Below are 12,517 nucleotides of genomic sequence, written 5' to 3'. Positions count from 1 at the left end.
AGGCTTGTCTTCTTTGCACTTGCTGTTCCCTTTGCCTAGAATGTTCTTCCCTTCAGTGTTATGTGCCTCCTTTTTATCATGAAGATCTTCTGGAAATGTTTCCTTAGAGAGGCTTCCCTTTGCCACTCTTCACCACATGCTGTGTTTTATTTTCCTCATAGTACTTAATTGTGTTTGAATTTGTAAACTCCATGAGAACAGAGTCTTCTCTCCTAGGTATGGGACATAAGGTGCCTGCACACAACAGGCACTTAAAATATTATTGAATGGACAGTTTATGCTCCCTAGCCTGGAACGCCCTTCCCCACCTCTGCCCTGATTTCAGTGCTCCGTATCTTTTAATACCCCATCCAAGTGCCACCTGTAGCTTTCCCAGACTGCCTTTGTTGATGGTGCTGTTGGTGCCTCTTTGTCATGGGGAAGGTTGGACAAACCAGTCTCCTGCATTGATGGGATGCTCCCTGAGGGTAGGGCCTCACCTCTGCCTCCCCACCCACACCCCATAGCTCATATAGAGGGCCCTTGCTGCGGACAGGCTCTTAGTCTCGACCCTGGTCTGAGTATAGACGACTGGAGTGAAGGCAAATTTGGGTGAGGGACTCTTACCCAAGCTTGGTGACCATGGGTAGAAGAATTTAAGCCAAAAGGCAGAGTCAAAGATGATTTCAGAGCTTTTGGCCCCAGTGTCTAGGATGATCACCATTCTCAGGTCAGAAATGTGGAACTTAAGTGGGGGACCTGGTGTGGAAACCAACAATGAGTTCAGCTTTCCAGAAGTTGACTTGGAGGCCATGGCAAAGCGGACAGACCGTTCCTGGAGGTTGCCAGGGTCGCGGGCAATCGAAGTGGGAGGTGACAGAGTTGGCCCTCGAGGACCATGAGCTCTGGTGTGGTCTGTACTGGAGGCATGGGGTCCCCACAACCGTGCAAGATAGGCTACGTTGGTCCATTTACATTACAGGAAGCTAACGTTCAGAGAGGTGAAGCCACCTGCCCAGGGGCACGCCGCATCCAATAAGGGGGCCAGAAAGACACCCAGGTCTCTGATTCCAAAGGCTGCCTGTCCCGGCAAGGCAAGTGCTATGGGGTTACATCTTCCAGAGAATTGCCCTGGACCTCTGTTCCCCGGGTGCGTCAGCTAAAGGCAGAGATGAGGTGGGACGAGGCTCAGATACGGAGGAGGTGGTGAGCCATAACTTCAGGCAACTGTAGCTGTCGGTGAAGGAATTCGAGTATGAGGAATTTTCATTTGGGCTCAGGCCTGAAGACGAGACCGCCTTATACCAAGCGGCTGAGGTGAGTAGAGACCGTAAGACAGCACTGGGCCTCCCTTTGGCCTTTTTATACTTCTTTCGTGTCCTCTTCTGAAGTCCCACCCAGCCAACCCTTCCACCCTTCCAGGGACAGAGGGCACTCAGGGCCCATCTATAGGTGAGCCTCTCACTGCCAGCTTCCCCTGCTTCCCATCTGAGGTCCTCGCTGGCTGCTTCTGCCAGTGGAAGACACACATCTGGTTTCCCGGTGTTCCTGGGCCACCCAGGAGGCATGTGGGCGTGGAGGTAATAACATCCTTGGCTCCATGGGGAACTGCCCACTGCGTGCAGCTCCTTTAGGGGCTGTTTTCCTTGAAGTTATTCCTGCCTTCCCTTTGCTTCTGTCCACTGGGATGGAGCCCTAAGGCCACCCATCAGCTGATGTCACCCTCCCAGATCTGAGGGGCAGCTTGCGTCCACAGGACGGATGGGACAGGGAGGGCCAGGAGGGGGGTAAACGTAGCACTTCTGGCTCTGGCCCCTACTGCTGTGTGACCTCCGGCAAGCTCCCTGCCCTCTCTGGGCAGCAGCCCGTCGTCTGTGGATCTGGGGAGGACGGTGCTCACAAGCCGATTCATGGTGAGGTGAGGTGACGTGAGTGGAGTGTGAGAACAGGCCTGCCCGTGGCCAGCACTGGGGAACCGGGATGGTGGTTATGGCCGCCACTGTGGTTAGCTGGGAGGCCGTGAGGGGGGGTGAGGACAAGGGAGGGGAAGAGCCAGTAGCTGTGGTCTGGGGCAGGCGGCCTTCCACCACTCTGTGAGAACCCTGGGGTGGGGGCTGTGGAGAGGAGAGGGTCTAGAGGGGACAAAAAAGGCGAGGTGTTGTCACCAGGCTGCGTAGGGACAAGAAGGGGTCTGAGGAGGTTTACAGGGGCTGGAAACACCTGTCCTCCTCAGGCAACGAAGAGCCAAGATCCAGGGCCCGATGATTTACCTGCCCCACCAACGCTTCCTCCTGGGGAGGGACACCCCCAGCCTCCCCGGCGGCCCCACCGTACCCACCCCCTTGGGTCTCGCTGCAAGGCCCTGTCCTAATGAGGCTTCTGGGAGATGGTTTCCCTGCAGGGCACACTCGATCTAGGTTAATGGCTCCTCCCTGGGCCTGAGTGATGTGCGGGCGCCTGCAATGAACAAAACGTGGTTATCGGTCCCTCTGTCCTTGCCAGCTCCCAGACACTCACAATAGAATTACAGCCACATGTCCGCCCTCCCAGAGCAAGGGCAGCCTTCCCTTAGCTGTCCTTTGGGGTGGGGCTAGGGTGTCCTGCTTAGGGCTCCTGCAGAGATCCTGTGGCCGGGCTTCCAGAATGGGCTGGGATAGAGGAGGATGAACACTGGAGTGGGGGTCCAGAGACTCAACTGTGGGTCACCATGGATCCTGGGCCGTTCACATGACTTCTTGGACTGGTTTCCTTTACCTTCCACCCCTGCCCCTCCCCCCCTCCCCAGGCAGTCTTATCTCTTTAGAACCCAGACTTACCCATGGCACTTTCCTGCCTAAAGCCTGTCAGTGGCTCCTCGCTGCCTGGGGACGAAGTCCAGACACCGTGGCTGGTGCTATAGACCTTCACATTTGGCCTGCAGCCCTCTGAGGGCTAGTGCTTCCCCACCCTTGCATTTGAGCCATGCCAGTTCCTTACCTTGGAGCCAAGGTGCCCAGTTCTTCCAGAATGTGTGGGAGGCAGCAGACTATGGCTAAGGACACAGGTTGAGGGTCAATTGCTCAGGGATCAGTCGTTCAGTATCCCTGATGTCCTTGGGTTTCTCTTCTTCCTGAGCACCCAATAGACCACATTTCCTACCCCCTTTCACCCAGGCATGGATAGGGCCAATGGGAAGGGGGCAGAAGTGACACATGCCGCTTCTACTTGGCCCAGAAAAGTCTCCCCTGTGCAGTCGCCAGCTCAGTTTCCACCCCGCAGCAACCTCAAAGGCCAATGGCCTAAACCTAGTGGTCCCAGAGGATGAACGGAGCCTGGGTCTCTGAGTCACAGCTTGGAGGCGGGTGCCTGACTCACACAGGACTGTGAGGTGAGCAAGGAATCAATTTGTGCTAAGCCACAGAGATTTGGGGGTTCTTTGTTATGGCAGTTCACCTACCCTAACGTACAAAAATCTTAGAGGAGTAACTGTGGGCGGGCCATTAGCATACCACTCGGTTTTCTCATCTGTGAAATGACACAAGAATACCTACCCTGCAAAATTAGGCACTGAGATAGCGGCGGGCACTTAGTAAGGTCTCAGGAATTGAAGCCACTTGACATCATCACTAAGCCTTTGCACGTGCCATTCCTGTTGGCCTTTGCTCCCCAGCCTTCGCCACTCCGGGCCTCGCTGCTCTGGGAGGCTTTCTGAGCCCCCGTCATGATGGCTCTCATGCCTGGGCTTGGCAGCCAGCCCGAGGACACATTCTGCTGGCCTCCTTCCCCACCGCACCATTCTTGGTTGTCTCTCTGTCTGTCCATCTCCAGACTGGGCATGCCAGCAGCCTGTGCAGAGCCTGTCACAAAGCAGGCCCACAAATGGCTTTTTTGTTTGTAAGATGGGGCTTGTCCTGCCCGTCTCTCAGGCCAGGGGCTGAGTCTGGAAGGTGAACGAGGCCCCGAGTGGCAAACTGCTTCGGAAAATGAAAAAGCCCGTCCAGGACTTTTGGGGGTCGGTTCCTGGGCCCAGAGCACGCCCTGTCTCTTGCCTTGGCCCCACTCCCAGGAGCCCTATCCCCTGACGTTCCTCTGTTTGCCTTGGCTCGCTCTGTCTCTGAGACCTGAGGACAGCAGTTGCCCAGGTGGCTGGCCCCAACCAGAGCTCAGGTGAGACCTGTACCTGGGACAAGAGCCACGCCCCAGACCCTGACGGCCGCTGGCCAGAGGTGGTTGAGGACAGCTGAGTTTGACCAGAGCCCGGTCAACCATGCCAGCTGCTGGATCCTCCCTGACTTCCTCATCTCCTCTTTCCTTCCTCCCAGGTGCAGGGGGTCAGGAGTGTGGGTTTTTCTTTGGCTCAGGTAAGGTGGTGTGGCCAGCCTCCTTTGTCCCTGTGACATGGATGCGGGGGTAAGGGCCCCGAAGGCCTGCAGGGAGCCACCCACAGGAAGCATGGGGCAGGGGAGGAGGGGGTGGGAAGGCACTGAGGTGAGGAAAGCCTGGGCCCACTGGGCCCACGGAAGAACGGGAGGGGAGCTGTGCCGAGCTCGCTGGGCCAGACCTGGTGCGGCCAGAGGAGAGGCCCAGCCAGCCCCTGCCACCACTGCCCCAGCTTTCAGAGAAGAAGAGCCCTGCCTCGGGCAGTGGGGCATGGGCTGGACCATGAGGGGACATCTCCCTCCCAGATTTCCTCCTCACTCCTCCACTGATGCTTTGGCCCTAGATAGTGCCGGAGCACAGGGGCAAGATGTGGGATGAGCCACCAAAGTCTTTGTCCAGAAGACATTTCCAATTTGGCACGAGGCAATGATTCCCCCCAGAGGGAGCCCCAGTTTCTCCTGGGGGGCTAATCCAGCCGAGTGAGGATGCTCCTCCTGGACCTCCCCACGGTCCCTGGCAGCTGCCCCCCGGGGGACCCCTGCCCATCAGGGACCCCGACTTCGAGGCAGCCTGGGGAGTGGCCGCTTGGCTTCCTTGTCACCGGGTCCGCCTGCCCCATGAGGTAACTGCAGCCTACGGGTCACCTGTGCAGCACACACTACACACGGAGAAACTGATTTCCACCTCGTAGGTCACACAGGCACCGTGGTGGTGACGTTTGGTGGGTTTCTCAGTAGAAGTGGGACACGTGCTCTGTCTCACGGCTTCTCCCTGATGCGCCAGCTCCAGTCTGTCCCTGTGGCACTCTGGGAACGTTTACGTGGTCCTGGCCTCCTGTCCTCACTCAGCCCTGTCCCCGCTTTGCACCAAATGTCACAGCAGCAGCCTTTCCCATGTTTGTTGGGATTTTTAGGCCCCGTTTTAAATGGCACAACTGCTGTTTATGTAACTGTTCTATTGTGGTTGGGAGCTTAGGTGGCTTCTGGTTTTTCAGCTCTACAGAGAATGCTGCCCGGAACATTTTTGAGCAATAGTGCTTTCTCCTGCCCGAGGATGGCTCTCCAGGCGAGATTTCCAGAACTGGGGCTGCTGGCTCAAAGGGCTGCCACATTTTGAGTCATTGCACATCAGGGGTGAAAAGGCGCTCAGATGTCACCTGGTCCCCCCATTCTGGAGATGAGGAGACAAGCTCCAGAGAGGGGAGATGGCCTGGTTAAGGTGACCGGCACATCCGTGGTGCTGCTGGGGACTAGACCCAGAACCCTCTGCCCCTTCCTCTCCTGGAAAAGGGGACTGAGCTACTGCGGGTGCCCCTCCAAGGAGATCTAAAACGAATCTTTACTGAGATATAGTTCATACACAATTCTTCCTCTTTGTTGAGATAGACTTTATAATGTACCATACAATCCACCCGTTTAAACTACACACTTCAGTGGCTTTCAGTATATGCATGGGCTATGCAGCCATCACCACCATCAACATTAGAACATTTCCGTCACCCCCCAAAAGAAACCCTGTACCCTTTATCCATCACCTCTCAACCTTTGGCTCTGCTTCCTACCCCCAGTTCCTGGCAACCACCGGTCGCTTTTCCGTCTCTATGGATGTTCCCATTCTAGGGATTTCATGTAGATGGAATTGTACAATATGTGGCCTTTTATGACCGGCGTCTTTCACTTAGCGTAGCGTTTTCAGGGTTCCTCCTGTTGTCGGATGTATCCGTGCTTCATTTCTCTTTATGGCCAAATGATCCTTGCTGGCATAAATGTACAATTTGTTTATCGGCCCATCAGTGGATGAACATTTGGGTTGTTTCAACCGTTTGGTGGCCTGGAGCCTGCCTGGCCCTTGGGGGAGGGCTTCCGCTCCCCAGTGCTGGCCCACTTCCCTCTCCGCTCACGAAGCTCCACCTCCAATGAACCTTTCCCTCGCAGCCTGCAGGGAAGTGCTAGAAAGCCAGCCGCCCTCCTGGGTCCATTTCCCTGGAGTGTGGGTGGAGGGCAGGGGGCGGAAGTGCCTCCGGGAAAGGTACAGGACCAGTCCGGGACTCACCTGGAGGACCTCAGGCCAGTGATCTGGGGGCAGCTGCCCCATAACATGCAGGATCCAGCACCCAGTATGGATTAATTTGTCCATCTGTTCACTCATTCACTCACTCACTCATTCATTCATTTCCCAGGATGAACATGCCCTGATACCGGGCCCTGTGCCAGAATGAGGCCCTCCAAGAGCCATGGTCCGGTGGGGACAGAGGCCAGTGCCAAACCCTGGTGACACTGGGTGATGCCGCTGGAACCCAGGGTGGCATGCACCCTGGCCATGGCCCAGACAGGAGGGAGACCAAACCACAGGAGGGAAAGAGGATATTGGTCTCTCCTTGGGTATTTATATAGTCACAATGAATAATCTGACTTCATTGTAAGATTAAAAAAAAAAAAATCCCATTTACAATGGTATCAAAGAACAGAACGCTGACCAACAAATGTAACAAAAGAAGTGAAAAACATACTCTGGAAACCACAGAACACTGTTGAAAGAAAGCAAAGCAGATCTAAAGAAATGAAAATAGATGTCCATAGATCAGAAGACTTGATACGGTTAATATGGCGATATTCCCCCAACTGAACTATAGACTCAATGTAATCTCTATCAAAATTCCAGCTGGCTTCTCAAAAGAATGGAAAAGTTGACCCTGCTATTCAAACGGAAATGTAAGGAACCCAGAATAGCCAACACAATATTGGAAGAGAACAAAGATAGAGAATTTTTGACTTCAAAACTTACTACCAAGTTACTTTAGCTAAAGACTGTGTGGAACTGGCACAAGGTTACATTCCCATCAATGGAGCAGAACTCAGAATCTAGAAATAAACCCTCGCATTTACATCCAAATTACTTTTTTTCAATTTATTTATTTGTGTGTGTGTGTGTGTGTGTGTGTGTGTATGTGAAAGAGAGAGAGAGGCTGAGAGAGAGAGAATCCCAAGCAGGCTCCACACTGCCTGATGCAGGGCTTGATCCCACGAACTGTGAGATCATGACCTGAGCCAAAACCAAGTGTCAGACGCTCAACTGACTGAGTCACCCAGGCGCTCCTACATCCAATTGATTTTTGACCATGGTACCAAGAGAACCCAGTAGGGGCAAGAATAGGTTTTCCACCAAATGGTGTTGGGACACTGGATGGCCGCAGGCAAAGAAAGAATTTTGATCTCTGTGTCACAGCATATACAAAAATTAATTCAAAATGGAGCAAAGATTTAAATGGAAGAGCTCAACGACAAAACTGTTTCAAGAAAACAGACATGATCTCACGGCATGGGACTGGGCAGTGGCTTCTTAGATGTGACACCGAGAGTACAAGCAACCGAAGGAAAAAAAAAACAGATAAACTGGACTTTTTCGAAAAAACAAAACAAAACAAAAAACCCCCATGCTTCCAAGAACACCATCAGGAAAGTGAAAAGATGACCCGGGAACCCAGGGAGAGGTGGCCACCCAGGCGCCCCCCCCCCCCCCCCCCCTCCGGTGATAACGGCGGCCTCAGTGGGAAACCTGATTACAGACGGATGGATGTACCCAGTTCATTAGCTCCGCCCATAGTCAGGCTCAGACGCAGCGCAGGTAACTGTGCAGAGGGCGTTTCCCCCCAGGGTCCTCAGCGGCCACGCTCTGCGGTGTGGGAAGTGACGTCCTCAACAACGTCCACACCTGCCAGGCGGCATCCTCCGGGTGTCAGGAGCACCTCCCCGCCCTTGGGATCTAGACGAGATGGCCAAGAACCCCAAACTCCGTGCTCCGGGGGCGGGGGGGCCTGAAGCCCTCTAGCAGGAGGTCTGTTACCACCGGGGCTCTATTCTTCCCCGTTTGACCCCCACACTGGTGTCTGCTCCATACCACTGCTCCCCTCCTCGGGCCCCTCAGAAGCCCCCTCATATGAAGCATTGTGGGAAGAGAGCAGATGCCTCGGAGCAGCTGGTAGTTCTGGGGGGGGGGGGGGTCTCACCATATCCCGCAGAGCGAGTAGCTCTAAGGTGACATTTTAGACAGCTCCGAATCTGCCCGTGGGACTCCTCACTTGGCCTCCCCCCCCCCCCCCGCCCCCGCCACGCAGCTTCTTCCTTCCTCCTCCCTCCTTCCTCACCTTCTCTTTGGAGACACGTGTCCCCTGAACCCTAAGCTTGCCTTCTTTCAAACATCAGCTCCTGCCTTGTCAGGAAGCAAAGACTTTTCCAAACGAGCACGTCCTCTCTCGTCTCATCATGCCAGCTAGTGGAGCGGGGACAGTCCTGTGGCTCGGGAACAATCCGACAGCACCTAGGATACGAAGTATGCGTAACTCTGTGGCGTCCCACAGGAAGCTCCCACGCAGGTCTACAGGAGCCTTCACGAGGATGGTTCTCGAAGTGTTGTTTATGGCAGGGTAGTGTAGGATTAAATCAGCGGTCCAGCGTCAGGAGGACAGATAGGTGTGAGCCACGTGGCCGTCAGGAGCCACGAGCAAGGTGACACATCATCCCCGGGAGATTCTAAGAATATGGTGCTGAGTAAAGAGGTATGTGATGGGCAGGGGCTATACCGTGAAAACACTTCTGTGAACTGAGAGCACCGGCATCCATGAATCATACTAGATAGTTCTAAGGATACCTGGGTATTGAAGGACATCCATGGGAGGCTAGAGGGCGCAGGGGGGGAGGAAGGACACTGAAATAAGTCTGCCCGGGGCACCTCACAGGGCCTGAGTGGAGGCCTGTGCCTTGGCTCACGCGCCTGGGAAGAAAGAGGGAAGAGTGGGGAAGGGCATCGTGGCTGGAGGGAGAGGGTGAGCCGCCCCAGGGGGTGTGAAGCAGTTGCGAGGGGTGGGGCTTGTGTGCAGCCCTGGGAGAGAGCAGGGACGGGAGGGCCAGGGAGGCATGGCCTTCCGCGTGCCTCTCTGCCGAGGTCGGAGTAGGAGGCTGAGCCAGCCAGAATTCTTGGGCCACCTCTGGCTGAGTGCAGAAGGCGGCTGTCCCCAGTGGAGGGGTGGGAGTCTTGGGCCCTGGAAACGAGCCAAGGGATGTGGATGCTCAGAAATGTGCGGACGTGAGCAGCTCTGCAGTTCCTGGCCTGAGGCTGGCCAGCCCTGAGCCAGGCCTGTATTCTGCCTCTCTGGTATCCACCACCCTGGAGGCCAATGGCTCCGCACCAGGCTTGAGCGGGAGGGACCCCTAGGGCAGAAGTTCACTGTGCGTTGACTCCAGGATGTGGAGGCCCTGCCAGGGCTGGGGGAAGAGGCGGGAGGGGCGGGCTTCCTACTCGCATAGACACAGCCCAGGAGCTGGCCCACGGGTGGGTAAGAAGGAGGGCAGTCGTGCACGGGGCTCTGAGAAGCTGGAGACGTGGGTCCCCGCCTCTGCCTGTCCTTTACCAGTGGTGTGACCTTGGGCAGGCTGCTTCCCTCCTCTCCAGGGATGTTGTGAGGTCAGGTACACTCCTGGAGGTGGAGGAACTTTGTAGCTGTCAGGTGCCGCTCGAGTGGGAGGTGGAGTGAAGGGCTGGCCTTGCAGCCCAATTCAGCGACTTCAGCGAGGCAAACGGAGTGTTCCCGGGGGGCAGGCAAGCGTCTGGGCTGCAGGCTAGGTCCTTCTCTTTTGCCTGCCCTCCCAAACTAGCACCTGTGCTGGGGCATGTGTGAGCCTGGGACCGGATCCCCGCCCTGGCCAGGACACAGGGGTGGAGCCCGCAGAGGCTTCAGCTGGAAAGTACTATCCTCATGAAAAGGGTTATCACAATGGCAAGATGGGCCTGATATTTTTGAGAAGCAAATCATCTGCGAGAGAGCAGCCGGTCTCTTTGCATACGGCGGGTGCCCCGTGGGAGTGCGGCTCACCGGAACTGCCTGCTTGTAGCCCTGAGTATGTCGTGGGAGCCACACTGGACAGCTGGCCAACGCTCTTTCCATGTGGCTCTGGCGGATGCACTCAGAGACCCGGAGACGCAAGCCAGGCCCATCTGCTTGAGTTACTCGCAAGCGCGCTAGGTCAGTGCCCCCTCCCCTGCAGCTAGACCCTTGCCAAGGTCATAGGTGCTCAGTAATAGTCCTGGCCAGCATTCCAGGTCTCAGAGCCCTGGGCAGCTGCCCAAGGCTGGAGGTTTCTGCCCTCGTGGTCCCCTCCCAGAAAGCATGCTTGTTTGGAACCCTGGTTATGAAGCAGCCCAGTTGGCAGTCCTGTGAGGGGCAGGTGATGCCAAGAGAGAGCATAGAGGCCCTTCCAGGTGCCCCCTCCCAAGGGTACTTTGGTGGGGGGTGGGTACACTCCGGTCTGACCTCACCTTTCCCGTGCAGGGGTTGCATCCACGGCACTGTCACATGGCCACCCGGGCTCTGCTTACATCCTTCTGAGGACAAGGAGCTCACTGCTTTGTGGGCAGCTGGGCTGGGTATTTTCAGGCGGATAGGGAGGATGGAATACAATATCTTTAAGTGCTGGGCACCATGCAGGGCCCACGGAGGTGCCCAGGTAATTTGTGCCCTCCTTGCTCCCAACTGTTGGGTGGTCTTTGTTAGCAAGTGCTTCCTGGGGCACCTGGGGGGCTCTGTTGGTTGAATGTCGGGCTCTTGGTTTCAGCTCAGGTCATGATCTCATGGTACATGGGTTCGAGCCCTGTGTCAGCACTGACAGCATGGAGCCTGCTCGGGATTCTCTCTTTTTCTCCTGCTCTCTCTCTGCGCCTCCCCCGCTCACGCGCATGCATTCTCTCTCTCTCAAGATAAATGGATAAACTTTGAAAAAAAGAAAAAGAAAGTGCTTCCTGTGGTGACCAGTCACTCCCAGCCATTGGAAACGTCCTTAGGCTGCCATCTGGAGTGGTGCAGAGCAAGTCTCGTCCTGTGTCCTTCAAAGTGTCTAAAGAAAAGCATCATGTCATCCCCCAACCTCTTCTCTCGTAGTCCTCTCACCCTTCCCAGACTTCACACATCCTGATGGAATCCTCAGAGTAAAGCAAATCACTATTGGCCATGGTCTACTGTACCTCTCCCCACAGGAGAACGGGGCATCCGCGTCCAGCTGAACCAAGGAGGAGCCATGTTCCTTGTTTAGGCCGATGATCTGTGAGCAGAAATGTCACATGTCCCTTTCAGGCCAAAGCTGTAAGAGCCAGTCTGTGGTTTGCTCTGTCTCTTTTCCCTCTGTCACCAGATAGAATTTCCCACATAAAGGCTACTTTGTTAGCTTGGGTTCCAGAGCTAAGATGACATGGGTCAGAGCCACCACAAACGTGGACCATGAGCGAGAAGCCATTGAGATTTGGGGATCTTTTGTTACTGCAGTGAAATGCAGCATATCCTGATCGATACACAGTCATTTGCTAATGTCTCTCCCAACAGGATCTCCAGCATCAAGGGGATGTGAGCAGTATGGATGCTCTCTATGAGCAGGGATTGTGGAACCATCTATTAATTCAGCGTCTTTTACAGGAGCAGCACATGTGCTCGTAACAAACTTATGAGCTGAACGTGAATATGAATGTAAACAGCTGGCGAACCGAGACGTGCTCACTCCTCGCTCAAGCAGAGAAGCACCTCTAGCTGAAGAGACCATTGTCCTTCACTGGCATTCGATTCACCCTACTGATTCTCGGCCATCTCCCTATCCTGGTGGGTTAATTTTTTTGAACATCTTACTATGAAATTTTCAAACCTGTAGAAACGTTGAATGAATCAGATGGTAAACACCTGTGTACTCACCACCTTGATTCTGTAATTTATATTTTAGTAACTTGTACCACATATCTACCCACCTGGATATCCATCGTACCTTTTGGTAACTTCCAAAGTAAGTTGCAGACATCAGTACTCTTCTCCTGCCGCTCCCCCCAATATTCCAGCGGGCATACGTTGACTAGAGATCAATATCGATTTACGTGTTTTTGATATATACAACGAAATGTACGAGTCCCAGGTTTTGACCGACACGAACACCTGTGTAGTCCCAATCGCTCTCAAGATAGAGAACATTACCGTCACCCCAGAAAGCTCTTTCAAGCCTTTCCCTGGTAACGTCCATCTCAACCCTCTAGAGGCAAGCACTGTTTCGATGGGTTTTGCCTATTCTAGAAACTCAGATAAGTGGACTCTTAGAGTGTCAGACTTTTTTTTTTTTATCAGCAACACGTTCTTGAGAGTCACTGACCTTGC

At 54.7% G+C, this 12,517-nt stretch overlaps 1 protein-coding gene across 1 annotated transcript in view; it reads left to right on the top strand.

Moving 5' to 3' along the window:
• The window catches only part of ADRA2B (adrenoceptor alpha 2B), a 34,089-nt gene extending 21,895 nt beyond the window's left edge, over positions 1–12,194 (top strand). The window contains exons 2-3 of the mRNA XM_047854665.1: positions 11,798–11,977; positions 12,096–12,194. Of these exons, the coding sequence (XP_047710621.1) occupies positions 11,798–11,834 (37 nt within the window). The 3' untranslated portion in view covers positions 11,835–11,977; positions 12,096–12,194. The remainder of the gene's footprint in view (positions 1–11,797; positions 11,978–12,095) is intronic.
• Positions 12,195–12,517: the final 323 nt, after the last annotated feature.

This window comes from Prionailurus viverrinus, chromosome A3 (assembly GCF_022837055.1).
Source record: "Prionailurus viverrinus isolate Anna chromosome A3, UM_Priviv_1.0, whole genome shotgun sequence".
Classification (NCBI taxonomy): Eukaryota; Metazoa; Chordata; class Mammalia; order Carnivora; family Felidae; genus Prionailurus; species Prionailurus viverrinus.
Note: the sequence above shows the minus strand (reverse complement) of the source record. Positions and strands in the feature narration are given on the sequence as shown.